The sequence below is a fragment of the Hippoglossus hippoglossus genome, chromosome 21 (assembly GCF_009819705.1).
Source record: "Hippoglossus hippoglossus isolate fHipHip1 chromosome 21, fHipHip1.pri, whole genome shotgun sequence".
Taxonomy (NCBI): Eukaryota; Metazoa; Chordata; class Actinopteri; order Pleuronectiformes; family Pleuronectidae; genus Hippoglossus; species Hippoglossus hippoglossus.
The window spans coordinates 19,382,275-19,406,875 of record NC_047171.1 but is presented as its reverse complement, the minus strand read 5'-3'; the positions used below and the strand labels follow the sequence as shown (position 1 = coordinate 19,406,875).

The 24,601-nt window shown below is 41.2% G+C and overlaps 1 protein-coding gene across 2 annotated transcripts in view; it reads right to left on the bottom strand.

The window, feature by feature from the left end:
- Positions 1-17,257, bottom strand: part of plekhm3 (pleckstrin homology domain containing, family M, member 3) — a 31,796-nt gene extending 14,539 nt beyond the window's left edge. The window contains exons 1-5 of one of the 2 annotated variants that reach the window (XM_034574262.1): positions 17,171-17,257; positions 13,098-14,170; positions 8,737-9,852; positions 1,413-1,558; positions 910-1,103 (exon numbers count right to left, since the gene is read on the bottom strand). In XM_034574262.1, the coding sequence (XP_034430153.1) occupies positions 910-1,103; positions 1,413-1,558; positions 8,737-9,852; positions 13,098-13,617 (1,976 nt within the window). In that variant the 5' untranslated portion in view covers positions 13,618-14,170; positions 17,171-17,257. Of the gene's footprint in view, positions 1-909; positions 1,104-1,412; positions 1,559-8,736; positions 9,853-13,097; positions 14,171-14,330; positions 14,931-17,170 lie in introns of those variants that run through there. The other variant, XM_034574263.1, reaches the window with a different exon arrangement.
- Positions 17,258-24,601: the final 7,344 nt, after the last annotated feature.

Genomic DNA, 24,601 nt, shown 5'->3' with positions numbered 1-24,601 from the left:
TTCCAACCTGACAACATCATTACAGCACTGAAACATGGAGGAGGGAGTTTCATGATTCGCCACTGAGCCCAGACGGCTCAGCTTCATCACAGGAAAAAACAAAACAATCTTTTAAGTTAATTATTGTGTTTATTAGTTTTTCACAGTTTTATTTTTTGGGGGGGGTTTCAGTGAAAGAATATCTTTAAGAGTTTAGCGTGTTTGCTGAGGTGAATGATTCTCTTTTAGACATGCTCCATCAGATCAGAGTGTATAAGTGACCTGGAACGGGGCGAGGAGCATCCATCACAGCTCACAGACAAGGCTTTCAGAGTGGGACTCCACTCAGATAAACAGTCACACCCCCCCCTCCCCAACCATCACACATATGAACACACACACACACACACACACACACACACACACACACACACTCATCTTTTATGTGTGCAGGAATGCATGCAGATAAAAGTTACGGCACTATACACACATGCACTCAGACATACACACACAAACACACATACACAGATCATACGTGGAGATGTTAACAGTCTGTATAATCAACTGTCTGGTCATCAACAGGGGGAATATAGCAAATATTTAAGTTCATCCGTCAGCGTGACTGATGAAACAGGCTGTTCATGTTAAACAGAAAAATAATAGCTGATGTCTCCTGTGTGTGTAGAAAATAACTAAGAATTAGCTCAACATTTACTGTCAGTGGTTGATTAAGTTGGTTAAAGTTACATTATTTTGGGCTATAGGTGTTCCAAAAATATTGACATTTTCTGATACTTCCTAATTTGACACATTTTTCCCATTGAAGGAGCCTGACACAAATATAACCAACACAGAGAGGATTCTTAATGAAGTCATTTTACTTGCACCAACAGAACTGCACCAACCCGCACAACTTCACTGCCAACCTACCGTCGTCGGAGGTCCTCGGCAATGGTTGCCCGGCAGCTGAACAGGTAGGCCCGCAGCGACTGTAGCTGCTGCCGGAGACGTAGCACAGTGCTGAGAGGCTCACAGTGCTCATACAGACAAGGGTTGAGCTGCTGGATGTCAAGCAGAGGCTCCTCATACACAAACTCCAGGAATTCTTTGGCCTGTTTAGAAACCTGAGGAAGAACATCAGAGTCTATATTAGGACGACTGCACCAAGGAAATCACTAACATTAGAGAAAATCCATTGTAATGGATTGATGTGTAAATTTAATAATCTTTATACATAGATTAAACTATGAAAATATAATGTGTTAAATAGGGAATGTTTCAGGTGCTGGTTTTGGCCTATTTTCTTCACATTTGGACGAAGCCAGGATAGCTGTTTCACAATTTCCTTTATGCTAAACTATATTAACATCTCCTGGTTGTAACGTCAGATTGTGCGTGCGTGCGTGCGTGTGCGTGTGTGTGTGTTGTCCCACCTTGTGCTTGCTGGTGTCCCAGTTGTGCAGCAGGCGAGCTGGGATGAGGAAGGAGTTGTCCTGATGGCAGCTCTGGCAGTAGTACCAGCCGCTGTAGCAGCACACCTTTGCCTTTCCTCTGGACAGGCCGACTGGACGCTGACAACCTGAGGAGAAAAACATCCGGTGACAGTGTGAGTGTTTGTGTACATATTTATAACAAATTGAAGGTACAAGATGATGCTCTAGAGAAAGTCTCTAATCATAATGAAACCAGTTTAATCCCTTTAAAAGAAAGTTAAAGTTGGATTCACTAATGTAACAAACTTCCAATTTAATGCGGAGCAATAATCTCAGACATATTAAACAACCTCATGCAATAAAATGATGGCTTCAATAAAACGCTACACTTTTTAATGTCCATTAATGGGTCCCAACCGGTTAATAGCCCTAAAGTGTTGCACCATAGAGCTCTTGGTGTCATGCAATCTGCTGGAGCAGCAGTTAAGAGGAACACAAAGGTTGTGGAGCAAATAACTTGATGTTAATATGTGTCAGTTTATTGCCCCTCACTAAAAACCACACTAATCCAGCCGAGTAAACCTGTAGATAATAAACAAGATATGTCTACGTTTAAAACCCCAAACTGTCAAATCTATCTTTTACATTTATTTGTTATATAGTGAACAAAACTAATTTAGAAGATAATAAAAATATACTAGAGGTGAGGAAAGTTTTATTGTTATTTCAAAATGGTTCACTTAAATTGACTAGGACTCCTGCAGGTCAGGACAATGATTGCTCTGTGTTGGAGAAAATGGACGTACTTGAATTTCAAAAGTGTGGGGACGTCATGGTTCAAAGTTGGTTTGAAACTGTGATATGCTGCTGAATCTCTGTATTATTTCATTTATTGGGTTCTATGTTAAGATTTTTGGTTTCTTGTTTGTTTTTTTCTACTTGATGTGTTGTTGTAAATATGTAAAGTAATATCATGTTCCTTTTCTGTTGATTGTGATATTTTGATTGCAATAATAATGTCCATACTGTTGCCCATTTACATATAAGACAGATAAAAATGTAATAAAAATAAACAATAGAAAATAAACTGGAGGTGAAGAGAAATAATCCTGTTTGATTTTATTCTCCTGTCATCGAAATCTACCTGACAAATTCATTCGAAGTGTGTAGTCTCGGCTCTTCCAGTAGTCACAACAGCAGACTTCAAGACAAAAGTGTTTTGTAGAACTAAAAGACCAACAGATCCTCTGCTCTATTCATCTTGATCGCTGCCCCATGGTCTGCTTTGTCTGCCAGACCCTTTAAAGTTCATTTTCACAATGACAGGTGTCCCTTATCCACAGGATCTGGGAGGGAGGACATGGGGCCTGGAGGAAAACCGCAAGTGAAGAGTGGTAGAGAAGAGAGACGGGAGACTTTTATCTAGGTTTTTAAAAAACAGACGGAAAGCTAAGGACAACAGAAAAAGAAGAACAGCAGAGGAAGACAGAACGTGTGTCAGCCTGTTTGTGAGTGGTGCCTCAACATAAGAAACAACACGGCCTGAAAAAAGGGGAAACAGAAAAAAGAGAAGAATGAGACTATCGAGAGATCGGAGAGAAAGAATTGAATGAAAGAGAGGAAGCTCAAACAGGGACAGATGAAAGAAAGATTAAAAAGAAGTTAGTCCAGGTCCCTTTTCTATCAGATAAGAATCTTAAAGACAATATAGTCTAATCAGCACTGAGAGACGGAATCCTGCTTTATCTGACCAAAGGAAAGGGGGTAAAAATCATGTTTGTTCAACAGAAAGACTGAATGATGGACTGAACTACATCACTTACTACTACTCCTACAATCAGTTAACAATTTTGTTTTAAACTACTGATTACATCTTTGGTATATTAGTGATAAAAATATACATACAACCATGAGAATTCCTACAATTTTGATCTAATTTTAGCCGTTTTGATAATCGATTTTTTATGTGTGTTGTTAACCAATGCAAGTCCCGACCATAACATCGCCCTGTTCAACATGTTGGCTGAGTTATCAGAAAACATTTCTTTTCAGTCAATAAAACTGCTTACAGACCTGCATTTAACTCAAACAGTTACTTCTGAACTTTTCCTGCCAGCCCCCTGGTAAAATGTCCGGAATATGTGAGCCCATGTGACAATACAGAGAGAAAATGTGCAGAGAATTTGCCGCAGGCGAGTGGGCTTGTCGATCATGTTTCTAACACGAGATTAACACTTTATTAATCAACTTTAATAATCTGACTCATGTTTTGAAACTATTTCTCTTTATGGGACTTTGTATTTTACATCTGGTATTAATATGCCTTATTTTAATCTCATCCAGTGATCCTAGATTCAGAGAAGTCACCGCATCATATGCCTGAGGGACTTCTACAGAAGGAAACTGTAGACTACTTCTTTGTAGCCCAACAAAGGTCAAGATTAATTTTAGTGCAGAAGGTTTCCAGCACTGGAGCTGACTCAGTGACCCCTGTCAGTCATGTGACAGTCATCATATCGGTCCCTCAGGAGCTTTGCAAAGCTGCTGTATGGGTTTGACTTATTTTTCCTTTGCCAAGAACAGTGTGGACTGGAGCTTTTTGATGAGCAGCTTGAGTTGGGTTAACTTAAATGTTTCCCTTAAAAATGTGGCTACTGTACATAGAGCGTCTTCACCAGTGAGACATCTAATCACAATGTGAGTCCACCTCCAAACCCTCTTCAGATGTGGTCTGGCTGTTCACATTCTGCAGCTCTAAAAACTGATTGATGCTGTGGTCTGAGAATCATCAGCATCCATTTTTGCCACTGTCCAAAGTTTGTTTCCCCATCGGTTGTTTACACTTTTGCTTGTGGTTAAGATGGCAAAAATCTTATCTCACTGAAGGAACCACATCTGTGTAACTCTGATCTAGGTAGGCTAATTAAAGCAGTGAGCTCATGCTGTTGTTGGGGTGGACGCTCTTTCAACAAACCTCAGACCACTGGTTGAGAGCCAGTCGGCAAAGGGGATGGTCAACAGTCAGAAAAACATTGTGTCACTTCGAGGAATCAGCTGACCACCGGGCCGGCTTTCAGGCCAACTGCGGCCTCAAATTTAGTCTGTTGCTTTTGGGACAAGAGGAAGAGAGACGTATACGCCTGGAGCCTGAAAAAACCTGCAAGCTAAATAACAACCTTTAACCTTAACCTCAAATTCTATATCATGTGGACAAGAGGAGTGCACCCACACACGCACACTGCAAAAGTACTTCTGCCACAGCTGCGGCAGTCTATAATGAGTTCTGCACAGTAAAACAGGGCACAAAAGTCAGAAGAGATAATGTGGGACAATGCAAGAAGAAATAAATCTGATGCCGACGTGATCCTGACCAAAACCTCAACAACCTCAAAAGCAAACAGCATTCACTCTGCAGGAAGTCTCACCACTGAGCCGATAGATGAGCTCATGTGGACCAAAGCAACAAGGACAGATTGAGATGTTTCTGTTGTATGTATGTGCTGCCCCTTTAGGAAAATGATACAGCCGGCCAAACTGGAATATGGGAGTGTGCGTAAAGTTCACATTTAAAAACACAAAAACATGAATAAAAGATTATTTGCAGATTTATTAGTTATTAGTTATCAGTTGTTCATCTGTAAATTGGGCAATATCAACATTTTATTTCTGGTTTAGCCTGAATCCTCTCAGGTTTTGAAATATTAGCCAGACAACACTTAAACCCTCAGGGGGGTGGGCAATTTATGCATTTTAATAGACTAAACAGTTAGTCAATCATTACAGAAATTAATTGATAGATGAGTCAGTAGTTAAACTGCATCCCAAAAGAATGTGGATTTTTAACAACCCAAACAGGAGGCCATAATAATATTCTGTGTGCTACTTGCTTAAATGTTAGAGTAACGATTAACACAATTCTCCTGGTGACTACTTCCTCCATTATCAACAGAGTAACAACTGCTTTCTCTCCTGGTCTCTGATCTTTTATGGGTCTTTCTGGGACGAAGAGAAAGAGGGACGGAGGAAAAGATGAATGGGAATTCAAACGTAGCTCAAAGGTCTACCGATTGTACTGCGGCTCTCTGTAGTGAGAGAGGGAGTCACTTTGACCTCCCCAGGGTGAGTACACGGGGGAGAAAGAGTGGAGGGGGAGAGAGACGTACAGTCTCACAGAGAGAGGAAGAGAGAGATGGCATCAGGGCAAAAAGGGGCTCACACTTTCATCTGCCCGCCAGTGGTTCAACCCAGCACACCTCTGAGAGGAGGAGGTGGGTGTGTGCGTGTGTGTGTGTGTGTGAGAGAGTTATGTACACGAGTGTGAATTAAAACTGAAAAGACGAGCAAGGCCCAAGCTTTGATGTGTCTCATTCACACCAACCAAACACTCAAATGATAATATGCACAAATGGAGAGTTCTATGAGTAACTCTGTGAGTGTGTGTGGTGTGTGTGTGTGTGTGTACCAGGAGCCCACTATACACATATCGGACTTGTGGAGTCTAGCAGGATCCCACAGGTTTAAATGGCAGTTTGAAGTTTAAGACTTGGTTTTAGGGTTTGGGGTGAGTTAATGTTGTACCTTCTGCACATTAAAGGACTGATTTTAATAATGTGGGAGACAACAGACACATTGACAGATGTAACCTATTTTTAATATTTTAATCTTGAGTATATACACAGTCGACAACCCAGTCGAGACGCAGGACCACACTTGGTGTTTAAACCAACTATTTCTGAGTGGCAATTCCAGAGACATGGGAACTCGCAGAAACTTGTCTGATCAAACTTCAGAATAAAAACAAGCATGGTGGCGGAGTGCCATGCTTGTCATCTGGTTGCGCTTGTTTGTGTAATGTTTTTCACAAACAACAGGACACATTAAACACAACAACTCACAATCCAGTAGCCACACTTCCTGGGTGGCTCACTCATTGGTATTGGTGGTTACTGCTCACTCGCCCAATCGCTGTTCCTTTCATACAACACAAGTTTACATAATTTCAAATAAGAAATATAAAATTATATTTAATGTTTAATATCTACAATTCGAAATTAGGGAAATTCTGGATACGTCAGTAACATTAAGATTATATCTGTAAACCCCTCACACTACAGGATCATTTGGCCAGATAATCAGATTAGCCTATAATCTGTAACAATCCTGCGATTGTCGTTAGGGCTGAATCAGAACCCTCTAGGTATTCAGTTGTGATGGTTAAGATGAAAGGATGTCAATAATGGGTCCCCACAAAATCAGGTGTAAGAATGTGTGTGTGTGTGTGTGTGTGTGTGTGTGTGTGTGTGCGTGCTAGTTGAAGAGAGTGAAACTGTATCTTTTGATGTGAGCCCACCTCCTACTTCCTCCTCTCCCTCATATCTACTGACGCCCACTTCACCCAGAGCCACCACCCACCCCTACAACCCACAGACTCACATGGGGTGTCAGGGGCCTGAGAATGTGCTCCACTGCAACAACAGGGGTCACCAAACCTAAGGGCACCCTCTGCACAATGTGCGTGCATGGTGAGGGGTGATGGGGAGTCACGGTCTTCAAACGAGCACAAACCTTTTCCTTTAAAAGGAACCAAAAAACGCTGCAGTTCCTATGTGTAATGAGTTGAATACATTTTACATTTTGATGTTAAATAACCAATCGCCCGATATGTATGGATGGACGTAGCATGCATATGCAAAGGGAAGACTTGAAACAGGTTCAAAGAGAAATGGGTTCAAACTAAAGTAGGATACTGAACATTAGGCTTTGCTGTCGCCACCATCAAGAGATCTTTTATTAGATTAGTGGCTTCATATATGAATAATCAGATATGCACTCAGGTTAACAACAGAAGATGGAGGCTTTTGATGAAGGCTTTTAAGGGTTTACCCTAGATAGTCAGGTCTGCAGGTCAGACAATGTTCTGTTTGTGTAAATAAGAATTTTTACTTCTCCGACCCATGCCAAAGTTCGCAAAGCTGTTCAATTTAATTTCAATTGATTATTTATTTGCTAGGGCCAGTGCTCATTAGCGCTCTGTAGCAGGAACGGCTGGGACTCATTAACGCAACAACAGTGCATTCACGGATAACGAAAACTGATTCTCCAATTCAGGGTTCTGTGTACTAAATTGAGCTTTAACAAACTTTGAATAAACAGGGGAAAGCTCTTCAGCTTCAAGGTCCTGCAGCAGGTCTTTACTTGCCTCAAATCAATTACTGCAGGTCACTTTTACAGTTTCAGAAAGAACGCTGCAACCAGCATCACCACACACCAAGCAAACTGTTCATTTCAAACAGGCAGGTTTAGAATGTGCAATGCACTATTAATTGAAATGTATGACAAAATACTGGTTACATCTCAATAAAATTAGCTGCTCATTACCGAGGGAAGGTGAAAGCCAGAGGAGCGCAGAGGGAGCTTGAGTGTCTACAGTTAAAATGAACGTTCTCATTGTAAAACTGGTGAGAGTAATACTTAAAAGAACAATTTCCAAATAGAAACAAAACATGGAAATAAAAACTATAAACCCATAAAGACACAAGACCTCTAACACAATCTTGTGGACTTAAAATACGGTTTAATGGTGCTGGATTTAAATAGTGTAAAATACGTTTTCAAGACCTGCTAAGTAACACTACAGGAGACGAAGGTGCTCTGAATGAACTGGTGAAAGGAAACAAAAAGAAAGAGAGGAAAAGGCGGGAAATAAAGGGACTGAGTGAGCAGAGGTGTGCTCTGTATAGAAAATGGACGTATCCAGCTGTCCCTCACATCCAGCTCTACCCAGAAACCCTTAAATCAAACAGCTACGATCAGGCCTGACCACCGCCGCATCCCCAGGATGCTTTCATTCGCCTTCATTCATTCATTCATTCATACATTTTTTCCTCTCCCCCAGTGCTTTAGGCCTACCAATTATCATCAGTTGCCCCCAGGCGGCCTCTGTCCTTGTTCCTGTTTCAGCTGGCCTTTCAAACAGCCTTGCATTAATAAGCCAGTTGTTACAAATAAAAAAGGGGGGTGAGCAGTGATTATTCAAAGCCCTCCTAAGAGCGAGAGAAAGAGGAAGCCCACGTTTCACACCCAGGGAGAGTAAAAGCACCGCCTGCCATTTATGGGACTGTCCAAGGCCGGGTGTGGTGAGGTGAGGAATAATAATACTACAGGAGGAGAGAGGCTGTGATTGTCCTGGATTTGAAAAGAGACTAAATACTGAAAAACACGCAGGAAAAGGTAGATGCATTCAAAGAGACACCATCCTTCATATATCCATTATGCTTTATGTAAATATTCAATGTGTGAAGATGTGTGTGTGTGGGCCACTCACCTGCACATCTGAAGCTCTGAGCAGTGAGTCCCTTCTCCACAGCCAGACAGGTGAGGATACTGAGGAAACTGGTGGTGACTGACTGCCTCTTGGCTCTCTGGGCCTCCCGCTGCCTCCTCTCACGAGACGGTTTTGATCTTAACAACACTCCCTGGAGGCCTGGAGCTCCTTCCCCCGATTCTACACCTTCTTGTGGTGCAGGCCTCTGTGCCGCCACTGCCTCTCGCAGCATCTCCACCCATTCCTGGGCCTTAAGTTGATCATCAGCCCAAAGTCGGAGCACGTCTTTGGGGAAAACTACCTGGAAATGTTCCCTTCTATCTGTCCACGGCTGCCCGTTCTCTGGTTCCTGATCATGCTGCACAGCCAAGCAAGATGCCAGGGAGTGCTGGAGGACGGGCTGGGACACAGACCCTCGGCCCTCAGTGGGGAAGGCTTGGAAAGCAGATCTGGTCAGGACGAAGGTGAAGGACCGCCAGTTGTTCTGGTCCATCAGCTGGTGGAGAAGACCAGCTTTGAGGACGTCCTGGCAGGGTTTGGTAAACAGAGGAAGGGTGGTGGGTCTGCTCACGATGCCAGAATTAGATTGAAGAGACAGCGAGGCCTCTGCTGAGGTGGGGGTGTCGCTCTCACCATCAGGCCTGGTGTCAAGCCCAGACGGAGAGGGGGATGAGGACGGTGACATGGGTGTGGAAAACTTGACGACCTGTTGATTTTCCACTGCGGTCTTGCACTGCCGGTTCTCCTGCCTCGCAGGTCTGGCTGCCTGCACCTTCTCCCATATCAGCCTTCTCCACTCCATGGCCTCCCATTGGCTAGCCGCCTTCAGCTGGAGACGAGTGCTGTTGAAGAACAAAGCTTGCAGCGTGCGTTGATCGGCAGGCTGGCTGATTTGGCCAGGCTGACTGCAGGGTGCTGGTGAGATGACGCTCTGGCAGTGCGACAGAGAGTAGGCAGTGCCCAGCTGGCGGTTGGCACTGCTGTCCAGAATGTACAACCGGAGCTCGCAGGGTGTCAGCTCGACATGACACGGTGTCCAGCGGCCCCGGGGCCCCTCACGCTGCTCCATGTGACCCTGCTTCACAACACTGCTACTGCTAATGCTGCTTTTATCAGCTGCACAGAGGAGAGGGGGGAAATGAGATGAGTAATGTGTGCGAGTGAACTGAGACAACTAACACCTTCCCACTGACTAAAGGTCATCTTCTGCAGGCACAAATAACAGGTCACACACAATTGCTTTAATTTTAAAAACTCAATCACTTTCGCAAATGTTTGTAGCTTGATTATTTGTGGACATGGCGTCTGTAATTTATAGATACGTCAATAAATGTATTGTTTACATCGCCTGCTGAAATGTAATGCATCTTCTGACATTGTCTTGACACAGACGTATAATAGGGTAAATAAATAGCAAATTATATTGAATTGGTTAAATAAACCATGTAAAGAATCTAACTTAACAGCTTAGGAGACACGTTTCCTCAAATCTTATGTATAGTGGCCATTTCACATTTTGAGTTTCCTTGGAGGCTGATGGTCAAGAAATGATGCATGATGTGCCTTACATGGTAGTTTGCATTGAAAACTTTACTACTTTAGTTTTATTTGTGTATGCACATTTTGAACTTTGTTTAAAAATTTTAATAGTAAAAGAATTGTTTGAAGATTGGATGTGGTTTCATCCAACATGCATCACATTTAAAAATTGTGGAAAAAATGGAAATATCTTTAATAGATGTCTATAAAAGCCAACCAAATTTACCTCATTTTTAAATATCTATACTTTACCAACAAATCTTTGAATCAATAATTTCTGGGCAAATACATTTACTTAATAATAACAACAACTTCTATTACAAGCCTCGACCATTATGTTTAATTGTAAACCCTGACCAGAGGCAGTTTAATTAACAAATATAGCATTTTGTTTCTTTAACATGCTGAATCACTCAAGGAGGGAAAAGGGAAAAGCCGACACAGCTCCTATTAACTAAAGGGTGGCGAGTCAAGTGCCTCATCAATCTTATAAAAACAGCAGCAGACTTTGTGTCACTCTCTGTCTCGGACTTTGCATGTTAACAAACCTTTTTGTAAAGGGAACAAACGAATATGCAAATTAGTTAAGCCAGAGTCAAGTCTGGCTGATTGGCAGTCTTCACGCTTGGGATGGTTGCGATGAGAATTAGGCATCGTGGCGAAGAGAACTGCTCTGTTCAATTAGCCTTCATCTCCACCTGGTAGGTTTTGACATCACACCGCAGTATTAGTCTAATATACACATGTAAGCCTTCAACCAGAATTAACACTTTTCTCTGCGTGCTGCAAACTAACTCTCCAGAACAGCAGCCCTCAAGTCAATCAAGACACAAACGTCCGCTTCAGCCTTAACCAAGCAGCCTCGCCCACTGATTAGGAAGCCAAAACATAATTTTACACGCTGTTTTTAAATTAGACTGCAGGGGCTACGCGGATACCAATGTACATATAGACTGCAAGTGAAAATGCATCCGTCTCCTTCAGGGTTCGCCTAAATTATATAAGACTTTTTGAGACCATTTTAAAAGCACAAAGAATAAAAAGGGAAAACCAACCAGTAGCATACTACGTCATACAATTAATTCAGATTGACATTTTATAAACTGGAACGAGCAAATATTTACCTTAGGGTTTTGTTGATTATCTTGTTAAATAGCGGCTTTGGTATCAGAAAACAGAGACTGTAAAATTATATTAACACCTATGACAAGGATGTTTTTGTCTGTTTGTTTGTTTTTCAGCTGGATTACGCAAAAAACACCCAAAAGATTTCCACAAAACTTGGTGGAAGGATGGGACAAGGGATGAGACCATTACATTTTGGCTTTGATCCGGACGCCACTTTCGTTAATATTGTGTGTTCTTTGTTTCATTTTGTGACATTTTTTGTCATGTTCAACAATTTCCCAGGGAATACTTCATTGATCTTGGTAAGAAATAAATTGTGTTTATTTAGGGGACTAATATCTATGAGTGTGTGCAAATATTTGAATCTAGTTTTTGTTTATGCAAGCTCATCTCACATTACTCTTACATTTTTGATTAACAGGTGCATAGCTTCTCATTGCATAAACCTTACATTTTTATGAATATAAAGTTACTACGGATTACTTGCAAGAAAAAGGGAAACAGAAAATATACTCAGAATATATAAACAGATTTATACACTCTGTTACAAGACATAAAGGAGCTTTAATGAAAGCTAAACAGAAAGATTATTTGGTCTACATACGCATGTATCATCATTTAAATTTACCATCTAAACATCCCCAGCTGTCACTAATGGAAAGGCAAACAGGCCACTTTTTTTCAGTGTGAATGAAGAGACGAGGCTGAGCCAAATCACGCTGCCTTCTGCTTATTATCGTCCTTTTTCCTACTTCTCTCCTTTCAATACACATCCAGCCAAACTAAATAACCTGATGCCTTTTCACACATATGCTAATACTAAATAATCCTGCCAGTGTCAGGAGCCGGGTAATTGGGTTGCCTCTTCTTTCGCCTCATTTGAGTCCATTTGCTGACAGGATTACAGGCTATTATCCCTCAGGATCCCTCAGGATCTCCTTAGGCCTTCAGATTGGCCAAAACACACAAACAAACGGTGTGTGTGTCTGTGTGTGTGTGCACTCTCTGCACTGGCTATCATAGCACAGCTGTGTCATTTCAAGTTATCATCATCTTCTATCATTATTGCTTTCTCTGAGGATGCTTCAACATAAGTAGAGCATACGCCCCAATCTGCAGCACAAATAGTCCAGGACTTCTGTCCTCCAAAAGCCTCTGAGAGGCTGAGACAGCTTTCCAGTGAATGGACACTATCTGAGCACAGCGGCAGGGGGAGGTGTGCACTGTTCTGACAGGTGAGGTCCAGCCTTTTGGGCTTGTATTAAGAATACGGAGTTCATCACCTGAGGACATGGCATCATATTTAATGAGTCAAAGCAGCAACAGCTCTTCACGCCATGAATCCACAATTAGGAAAAACCCAAGTCAGATAGAGGATCAGTTCAACCAAATTAGAAAACATTGTTGGCAGCTTTTAAAAATTCCTCAAAACGTACTTTAGCCGAATGTCTTACACATAAAATGTTTTCACTTATTACTTGTTTCTTTTTTCCTTTTAGCATTATTTTTAACAGTTTTTAAATTAAATTACAGATTTGTATTTGTTTTGTTATATTTTTAATGGCAAACATTTTCATTGTTATTTCAGCTAATTGTTTAATCAGCTCATCTTTTCTGCTCAATTTTGACTCACTAATTCATAACAACTGCTTTCAACAGCTGATCACACAGAGAATCACACCATGTGAACTCACCTTCTTGCTGGTGGTTGAGGATCATGTTCTTCATTGTGCTACAGTCCACGGTGGGCAGGCCATTGTCCGTGTAGGCAGACGGCCGGTAGTTGAAGTCAGATCTGGACCGGTTGTGTCCCTTCTTGAAGGCGGATTTGGACGAGGAGTTGGCGGTGTTGTTGGTACACTCCTTGGATTGGGCTGCCAGGTCATTGGTGGAGCGCGCCCGGCTTCTCTTGCCGTGCCTCAAGCCCATCCCAAGCCCTAACACACTGAAGTTGTCAGCCCACGCCAGGCCTAAGGGGCCCACCTCTGGCTGCTCTCCGGCCAGTAGGCCCCACACGCCGCTGGAGCTGAGCTTCCCCAGCGCCACAGTGGACACCTCCTGCAGCTGCTTGGGCTGCCTGGGAGGCTGGACGTTCCCTTTTTGAACCTGGCTTGGACCTTGGCCCTGTGTATCCATGCAGTGGATAAAATCCTCAGTAGCCTCCAAGGCCGGGCTGATATCGCCCACCATGTCAAGTTGCTCAAGACCCTCCATGGCTGGGTCTACCCCTGAGCTGTAAATCTCACAACTAGATATTTTTCCAAGACAGGGGCAGAAACCCCATTAGCAGGATCCACATGTCCAACAAAGCAAACTAGACTATTAGGTACTTTGATGAGCTAAGAATTGGTGAAGGAGATCCAAGCAGCCTACAGGCTTCACAAACTGCTGTCTGAAGCCAAGTCCTGCTCCCCCCCGCCTCAAGATAGGGCCTTTGTCCAGGGTTACACTTTTCCTTTTCCAATAGTGAATCTCTACCACTTGGGGAAAGCTACAGGGGCATCATGCCCGAGCTAAATAAGACTGGCAGCAGCTTGAGACTCTCTTAATCAAGCCAATATGGGCGGCAAACAGATACTTGGCCAGATCCACACACTTGGGGCTACAAAACAGTAAAAATCCCTCTGCTCTGTCTGAAATGTTCAGGAGTCGGATACAAATTGTGGAAGATGTGAAGTCAAAAATCGACCATCAGCGTTATTATTGGTGCTCTTTTGGCCTGTCAGTTGGCTGTGGGGTCATCGAACGGAGACGGTTTGTGGCTTGACTGTAACAAAGAGAAGTGAAGATAGTAAAGAGGAAGCATGCCCAAGAAAGGAAACACAGCTGTGAGAAAAAAATACTGTGATAAACTTATACAGAAGTTTAAGTCTTTTTCCAGATTTTAAAACCTTAAGTTTCACAAGTTAAAGCATCAAACTACCAACCCCACTGACAGCATCTTCCTCACACTGACACTGGCGCTTCACAGACTCATCCTCAGCAAATAGAGATGATGATCCTCCCTCACATGTCCTGATGAAATAATACTTGACTTCCTCTTCAGCTGCTTATCACAGGCCTGAGCAGACAGGGAGGAAACAGGCCTGGGTGGGGTTCCCTTCTGCCGGGCCGCCTGTCTCTTGTGATTCTCTCCTCTGTCTCCGTCCCTCTCTCTCTGTCTCTCTTCTCCGTCTGTACATCTTTCTTTCTCATTAGTGCTCCTTTTCTCATCGATTTTCTTCTCCTCCAAAGTGCAGCCCCTTTTACTTTTCTCCACATATCAATTATTTAAAGGCCATTACATCACTGCAATTCAATTCCTAGTCAGCTGGCCTACATATTGAACATTTATGATTTATTCATGATCATTTGTTGGAGATGCAAATAAACTGGGATATTATTGCAGATATCAATGACTTTAATCATCTTTTGGGGTTTTAATTGGAGATTTAGTAACTCATATGAATTATCCTTACACACAATCAGCTTCTGCATAGCACCAAGGAATTCCGTGACACTATATACTAGTAACACTGCAGCAAAGCTGCTGAGGCAGTCGAAAAATCTATTTCTGTTTAAGAAGTCGCTTTTTACTTTCATCCAAAATATATTTGGTATTGTATAATTCCTTTGGCTGATCGTGCTGAACGTGCTTCTCTTTAGATGACATATTGTAATGCTGACATTTACTCTGACATCATCTGCTGCCAGAAAATCTGACCAAACTGTGGATCGTCATCAAGGTTAGTTACTCATTGACTCATGTGGACTCACGCATTCTGTTACTCCAATACAGCCAACATCAGCTGAGTAAACACAGATTCAAGTGATCAGTGATGAAGTTACTCAAGAAAAAAGCTCTATGGCATTCATTCTCTGTATGTAATTTTTTTTCAAAGGTTTTAAAGTGAGCCAGGTCATACAACAAATATAATAATCATCACCTCATATAACATACAGCTCTTAAAACATGTTATATAAATTGATGCTATTTTAAATGCACTGGTATCAGTCGATATTGTGGAGGTGGATCCTGATCGTGGTGGCAGCTGATCGTGGACTATGATGACAACAAGACTGTTTGACATACGACACGCCTACTCACATATTCTACCATTACTGACAAAAACTCCTCAATTCATTTGTCATTGCTGTTCCCTTCATCTCTATCAGACTTTGTCTTATGTACAAATACTTTAAAAATTTACACATTTTGCCATTATGTTAGAAACTGTTTCTTCTAAGCAATGTTGTAATCACTGATATTTTGTTGATGTTCTCAGTTACATGCGGCATCTATTGCACTTCTGTCCGTCCTAAGAGAGGGATCCCTCACAGGTGGCTCCCTCTGAGGTTTTTCCCCCCTTACTCTTGTTGAGGATTAAGAACAGAGGAAGTCGTACCTCGTTAAGCCCTATGAGACAAATTGGGATTCGTGAATATGGGCTATACAAATACAATTTGATTGATTAATTTATAAGCAAAGTCCAGGTATTGGCATCAGCAGGGGCGGCTCCTGGCATATGCGACATAGGCGGTTGCCTAGGGCGCAAAATGCAGAGAGGACGCCACAAGAGGCGGATTTATCATGACGTGATACATGTAATGTTAACCAATGCAGTAACGTCACACCATCATTCTCTAACCACGGGGACACACCGGAGGCAGAAGCGCCACGGAAAGCTGTGTGCCCATGTTAATCAATTGGGCTGTTCACACTGGCAGCGAAGTGCCGGGAAGCGCAGCGGCCAGCTTGCAATCTGCAGCGATGGTTTCTGGGTCTGTTCTATTTTTTTCGTTCACCAGAAAACACACATAAATTATATATTATGTAAATGATCAAATATGCATTCCATACTTTTGATTTCCCCGCTTTTCTCCTGGAGTTTCAATTTCCCCGATTTTGGGGCGCTTGCAGTTTTGCGTGTGTATGCTGGGGGGCCTGGGGGGGCCTGGGGGGGGCGCCAATCTGAAATCTCGCCTCGGGCTCCAACATTGCCAGGGCTGGCCCTGGGCATCAGTATCGGGAAGGGGAGAAAATGGTGTCGAAATATCTCTTTTTCTATGTAAACAATACATTTTGTTTTTATTCAAGTCAATTTTAAAGCACCAAATCCCTTTAGATTTTATTTTCTTTCGACAGCTGAAAATGACAATTTCAACACAACACAACATGTGATAAGGCGTTTTTTAAACAAATTAAAAGTGGAGAGCTTAGATGGAGATTTTAAGTGCATCACTGGTCCTGATCATCCTCTTTAATAAACATTTAACAATGATGCCCCTTCAGTTTGACAATATTAGCAGCAGATATAAGAAATGAAAACAAGCCTCAGCACCAGTGTGTTTGTTCCAGTATCTATAAACACAGTCATCTCAGCACAGAGGTGAAGCCACGGTCAGTCAGTGTGTGTGTGTGTGTGTGTGTGTGTGTGTGTGTGTGTGTGTGTGTTAGCCACATTGACCTGCACTGTATGCTAACTCTCTGATACACACTAACGCCCCCACACACAAACACAATGTGTATAAACATGTATGACACAGTGGAGGGTCCTGACAGCTGAGAGAAGAGGGGCCTGTTTCTATCCCCAGCTCCTGTGAAGGGAGCCGGGGCTACTCAGCTAGCTGCTAACACTAGCTTCCCTCCATCCGTGGACGAAGTGGTTTTAACTCGGGATAAAACTGTTCGCTCTCCCACATCAAACCCGCACATCCGTTGTATTCCGTTTTGTTCAGTTGTGAATCTGGTGCGAGTACAAGCTGTAAAAAATAAATCGAGACTCACCTCACTGTGTTTACCATTATGTCATTTCACGGTCCGTCAGCGGCAGAGTCCTCCGTGGGGAAACTGAGGCTTCGTGGTAAAGGTTCCGCGCAGCGGTGGTGGGGAGCGATTAAAACTTTGCACCGTGTATAAATACTCTGCTGCAAGTAAAAGTCCTGCGTTCACAATCTAACAGAGGTAAAAAAAAATTTAAAACAAGTATTTACATAAAAATCTACCAGTAGTATCAAAGGCTAATGTCCACATTATGCATAATTTATATAATATATATTATATTATAATAGGTGATTTTAATTACCTTATATAGCCTACTGTTGTTTACAGACAGTCTATTTACTGTCTGTAATGCAACTACTTATAGTGGTTTAACTTATTCGAAAACAGTAATGCAGTTAAAATTACTGCAATTTAAGCCAGGTCACAATTTTTTACTTTTGTTTTTTGTAAAATAGAAAAAACTACTACTAAGTAACAATTACTTTTTAAGCAGAAAGAGGTCAATTACTGACGAGTAAATGTTAATGTCAGATAATGACATAATATTAATAATCTAATGCAATCATATTAATGTGTAAATATCATAAATCAATAATGTTCATTTATAAAAAAAATTACACTTGTATGAATAATAAAACTTATAAATTCTTTTATAATATAATAAGGGTTTCTCCATTATTATTTTTTATTATTATTGGATATAAAATATCCTTCAAGGACATGGTCAACACTGTGGTTAATAGTAGGAGGTGGTGCCTTTATTTAGTCTGACACAGAAAGGTTGTGACTCAGAAGAATCTGACCAAGAGGAGAAGAGGACCAGAGAGTGGAAGACAAAGCAGAGGTGGAGAATAGTTTCTCACTAATGGGCTGCTTGAAGCTGCCCCAACATCCCAAGTGCCAGTTCCACTGAGAGAAGAAGAGAGGGACACTCCTCTCTCCTCAAACCTGTTCCTGCAACAGTTAAAATCCATATATGGTTCCAATGATAAAAAAGAAAAACAGATCTGTAAATCATTATTGTCCAATCTCCGTTATCACAGATATGCAGGTTTATTGATTAGATCTGAATATTTATATGTGTGATCACAACTATGGCTTTGAGGGGTCAAACAAGAGTATAGAGTATGTACAGGTCAATGCTGCACTGGATATCTGCATGGTTATTGTTTTGTTGCTGTCTGAACCCAGTTTTCTGCTTAATTCCTGAATAGTATGAAAGGAATATTTATCCACAGCCTCAGTCTGGGTGTCTCTTTTTGCCTTATTCTACAGACAATGTGTTGTGGTCGATTTCTCATTGCGCAAATTAAAAAAAGAAAAGCCCCCAGAGCTTCAGGGAATCCAAAGGTTTGGGTTAAATAGGTGAAAATTAATCAGAGGTAATTGTTGAATTGCAAACAAAATTCAAAAACACAATAAAAAATTGCAACGTAAGGGGACTACGATAATTTTATCTTTTTTGCCTAATATTGAGGCCCTGTTTTAATTACTCATTAGATCAGTACAGGTCATATTCATTCTGTTATTTATTTATTATTATTTATTCTTTAATTCTGTCTGTATCACAAGCTAACACAAACATAGCCAGTATGAGAAAATTCAGTGTCCGCTCCAAAATGAGTGATCTAATCGTTTACGATGCTATTTTAAAGAGGTCGATACAAACAAGTTGTGTTAAAGTTTAAGCTGATTTAACTGCATGGCCAAATTTCAGCAGAATAGGCATTTATATCTTTAGTGTGAAAACCTGATAAACATTAATATAATTAACCAATTAAGATACGATACGATAAACTTTATTGATATCATGCCGGGGAAATTCCCTTGTTACAGCAACATATAGTAAAAGGCATTCAAAATAGGCAATAAAATAGTAATGATTGATTATAGATCAACGGTATGTGTGAATTAGAGGCCCCGCAACAACGAGATCTAATATGGAGAAACTGGGCATGATATATAATCAACCCTGTTTCATGAGCAGGGTGATACTGAAATTACTAATACTGATACAAATTTTCTGGATGTTTTGTCAGAGAGAGAGGAACTTAAATTAGTAAAATTATCAGCCCTAATTATTTATCAGTAACTTCAATCCAAGAAATATCATTATCAACTTGCAAATGTCCATTTGTGAAAACCCCAGTCGGACCCCCCTCTTCCTCCTCATGATCCTTTGATTGCTCTTTGTCTGAACGTGTTTGAAAGGTTTTCCACAGTGAAGGTTAGGAGGGCCAGGTCGCACTAATGGGCTCCACTGTGTCACTCTCTGCAGTATTGTTGTGGGATAATAGTCCTACATGTCTCAGATATAAACCAGAAGATTCCACTGATCTTCTGATGTTTCTCTCCTTTTTTTCTTTCTTTTTTGATGGAAGAAATTATTTTCTGCTTTTATTGAGCACAGAAACATGTTTTTTTGTTGGTTGAGGGAAAAGTGTATTACATTTTGACGTTTTTGACTCTCCAGGTATTGATGATTATGGCTATGTCACTGTATCTGCGGCATCTGAGCTTTAGAAATCCTTTTCCATTATTTTCCATCTAGCAGGAATCTCACAGCTCCATCGACTCGTGCGCTGTCGTCTCCCTCTGTCCTGTCAGTCTTGCCTATTTCCTGTCTTATTTTGGTCATACCATCTTAGTGATGAATTAAATTATGATGAGATTTAAGGATGTGAAGCACTTTCATCTGTCTAGTGCGTTGTTTAATACTGCTCCCCTAACCCCTCTCGAACTGCCACCCCGACCCCCCAAACACACACAACACAATAGCAGTCTACCTCGACTCACTCTCCCCCTATTGAAGAACAGAGTGGCTGCTTGGTCCCCATGGAAACGCTGTGTGTGTTTGTGTGTGTGTGTGTGTGTGTGTGTGTGTGTGTGTGTGTGTGTGTGTGTGTGTGTGTGTGTGTGTGTGTGTGTGTGTGTGTGTGTGTGTGTGTGTGTGTGTTCAGTTAATGTTCTTCGCTGGCTGAGATTAACTTGGACATGACACATACACACAGGCCTCTCAAATGCAACTTGTTGCATTACAAACCTTTATATGACATGGGAGGTTGAATAAGAATTTAATCATTTATTATTTATTTATTCAAAATCTACAAATCTGTGTAAAACATGGCTCATAACGCCACCCAGTGTTTCAGACCGTCTTTGAGGGCCAATGCCTGTTAGTGACCTCTATGTAATGACAAAGTTGTAACTATGAAAAATAAAGTCACTCTAAAAGTAGGGACAAATGCAATAAATAAACTATCCTACTACATTTCCATTGATTTCATTTGCAAAGATGCAGAAGCAATTGAGTGAAAATACAATAAAATTGGCAGGTTATATGATCAAGTATTCGAATTTCAGTTAAGTGCATCCTCACGTCAATCTTAAAGATATTAAAACTCACTTTAAAACTATACTTGGACTTTAGTTTGAACAGAATAACAAAAGGCGGTCCGTGTACATAGCCAATTAGTTTTGCTGTATTATGCTATCTTGTTATGGAGGGTGAAGAAGAGATTTAGATGTTTTCCTTTTCATTCTAATGTTTAAATGAGGAGATGAGCTTTGAAAATAATGGTCTGAAATCACATGTGGGCAGAACAATGTTTGACATAAATACAGCAATTTCAGATTTATTTGCATCAGTGTGGACACGTGTGTGAGCAGTAGGCCGTGGCACCACAAGTCTCATTCACACCTAATGAGCCCAACCTCTCACTGGCAGTCATCTCTCCTCCCAGACCAAATCCAATTACTGGGGACAATAGAAACCAGCTCCAGGCTCAAGACTCCATCAGCTCCTCTGTGCTCCTGCTCCGAGACTCCTGGTGGACCCCTAATCAAGTCGAGGGTCCACAGGAGCCACAAAGTACACCTGTACACCTGTACACGCACACACACGCACACGCACACACACACACACACACACACACACACACACACACACACACAGATGCAAGTGCAAAATGAAACACAAATACTGATGCATATGAATCACAAACAAATATAACTACTGATCAATACATGTATATAAGTACATATAAATAAAACATTTAATGTACAAACAAGCAGAAACAAACACATTTTAAGGCTCTACGTGTTGCACTGATCACTAGCCCCATCTAGGGGCATAAATATGAAACAGTATCTGATGATTCAAGATAGGCCAGGATGAGTTAAGAAATCCTCAGCACAGGACTTTTAAAAAAGCACAATGAATGTCAGTTACACAACTGACCTTGGAAACAACAACAAAACAAAGCAATCAAGCAACGCCACAGGAAGGATTGAATTGAAGTAATTAAAAATAAAAAAAAACTTTTATTTCTTTATCTAGATCTCTTTTTTACGTATGCACCCAGATTGAGTTACTATTTATTTACATTTTAAATTGTTTCTACTTGCCTTGCCTTTTTCTACATGACATCAAGATCCGTGTTGAAGACTTGGATGGGGTCGAACCGCCCTCGTCATGTTGCAAGCATGTTGTTGAGACAAGACTATTTTACATTAATTGAGAAATAACAACCTATTGTTTTTCAGACGTGCCTTGGTGCAATGGTATAACATTAACTCTGATTGTTGAACTCTATTGCACAGGGTATAAAACTCATCTTAACCTGCCACAGAATTGGACCTGAAGAAATTTTACTCATCTAACAAAAATGTAATACCAAACAACAAAATTGAACCTAATGGTGGCACGAGAGGAGTCACATAGGGATAATCGAAGTCAGTTGGATTCATCCTGTGGGGACCATGGATGTCTGTTCAACATTTCAGGACAATCCAATGAACAGCTGTTTAGATATTTCAGGCTGAACCAAATTGGCAAACCAACTTAACCATCCTAAAAAACCATTACAACCCAAAAACAATTCAGATGTATTTCTTTATAAAAATGAATAGTGCTGTATGTCAAGACATACTTCCCACACTGATTTCAGTTCTGTCAGAAACACAAATGTATTAAAGTAAATATGTTACATTAAATACTACTTGTTCTATTTGGCTACATCACAAGTGGATTTGAACTTACTCTCAGTTGCTGTAGTCAAAGCATAAATTGTAAATAGAGATGGCCAACACATCTCCGCTTCCTTCCACAATCCAGAAATTAAGTCAAAATATCCCGGATTCAATCACCACCATCTTGTACATTTGGTTCCAGAGTCTGGAAAGTGGGGATCAAGGGGATGGTATCACATCCCCTTCAATCATGAACAATGTTTAAACCCCATTTTTATAGCATCAAAAAACTTAAACCTAACTTACTGAAAAATGAGCACTTGAAGATACATGAGTGTGATAAGAACAACCTAAAATGACAGAAATCGACTCTGAAACAAATATATTTGATTTTTATTTTGATTGTTTTGGTCCGTGCCTCATCCACTAAAATGGAGGAGGCCGTTCATCTTTTGTATACAGTCTATGGGTATGAGTCTAAAGCTTAATGGCCATTATATAACCAAATGGTGACAGCATACAGTGGTCTAAGACTAGGGAAGCCCAGTATCTTCCGTGTGTCATCTGTACTGTTAACCTTTGTCTCCTGTAACAAACAGAAATAGCTAACTATGCTGGAGGAAGATCGAACACATGGTGTGTAGCTATTACACAAATGGAAACTGTGGGTCTAGTGGCTTTCCATTATAATCTACATTGTTGCATGTTGTCGATCATTTTCACGCAGGCAACAACGGTACAATCGTCTACACATTACCCTTACCTTTAATTCTTGATTTATTGCTCCGCCAGCCACGGTGCAAAGACCCTATACCTCAATATAGTCCCTTTCGTACAGTAGTGCCACCCAGTGGATAAACTTTGTATAGCAAACTTGTTGTGTCAGTTGACTTACAATTAGAAACCAAGCTGATGCAAAATGCAAGCTTTTCAGAGCCTCATTCCAAGCCTACAGAAGGCGTGTTTGACACACTGGGAGGCGCCTGGCTTTCCTTGGCGCTGCGCTGCGCGGCGCGGCGCTTCAGCGCCCGGTGTAAACCCGGCGTCAGTGTACCATAATCTGGATGCCAGATTGGCAGGCTGCAGAAAACATACCAATGAATATCGGCCAATGTTATCGGTGAAAGTCAAGTTTATTACCGATACGCCGATAGCAGTAAACGAGGCGAATATCGGCCGCTACCGATATACGGCCGATACATCGGTGCACCACTAGTTTTTACAAAGGCTTTGGCTTGATAATGGTCATAAATATGACTAATTACTCGTGTAAAAGTAGTCATGTGTACTCAAATAAATACGTACTATACAGAATAAGCCGTGCATCTTCTGCTCCTGCAAATATTTCACAATAAAACCCAATTTTTAAAGAATGGATTCTGTCAACAGAAACGCTGGAGAGCTTTTATTTGAAACCCATACATAAAGTGTTGCCACCATTTATGTTTGTGACATAAATTAATCAGATAAACATTAAAACTCAGGTGAAAGATCATTTTCTCTGTTTATTCTGCAGTGAATCACAATGCTTATCTGTTTATGACACAAGCGTGTTTACAACCCTTCCCGAAACCGTTTCAAAGTAAAAGCACTCCAGCGTTTCACTTTCTGAATACATTCTTTTGTTCTAAGGGGGTTTGATTGTTATCGACAGACCGGAAGATGCGCGTCTTCATACCGTAGTGTCCTGGTATTTAGTTTAGTACATAATCTGACTTGTATTGAAGGAAATGCAGTAGATAAACCTGCAGCTCCGCCGCCAGTAGCGGACACACAGCGCGTGTGAACAACAGACAACCGACACACAGCTGATCTGCGGCGCAACCGCAGCCAGTGAGTCCAGAGAGTTACTAAGATCGACGGTGAACACTGTCGAGACCGACCGGTAGATCGCGATCGACGGGTTGGCGACCACTGCTCTAAGGCATACATCCATAATGCAGTATTTCTAGTATAGAATGTGTCTTATGTTTGATCTTGGCTTTGAAAAATTTAAAAATAAAACTGGCTCATTGGTTGAATAGTAATGGATCTCTTACTACAATGGAATGCTAAGTGTTTAAGGCTTATGGACACTTGGATACTTTATTTGATAGGTTTATTCAAGTAAAAGTTGGGACAGCTTTATCAGGAAGGTATATGGTGGAAAATGGTACTCCTCAGGGCAGTGTCATTAGTCCTATATTGTTTTCCATTATGATTAATGATGTATTCTCTCAAGTTCAGGGTGATATTGGGCGGTCTTCTTCTTCTGTCTTTGGTTTATTGGCAGGTGGCAACTAACATCAAAGTGCATTACCGCCACCTATTGAATCTACTAGAAGCCTTTAAACTATATAGTGTATGTTGCCCATGATTATGGCTTTAAACTTTCTACTTTGATCTGTGTTTGATGGTCGACCACTAGTGGACCGAGCAAAGAATAATAATAAAGAAATATAGTAGGTGGTGGTAATGCATCTT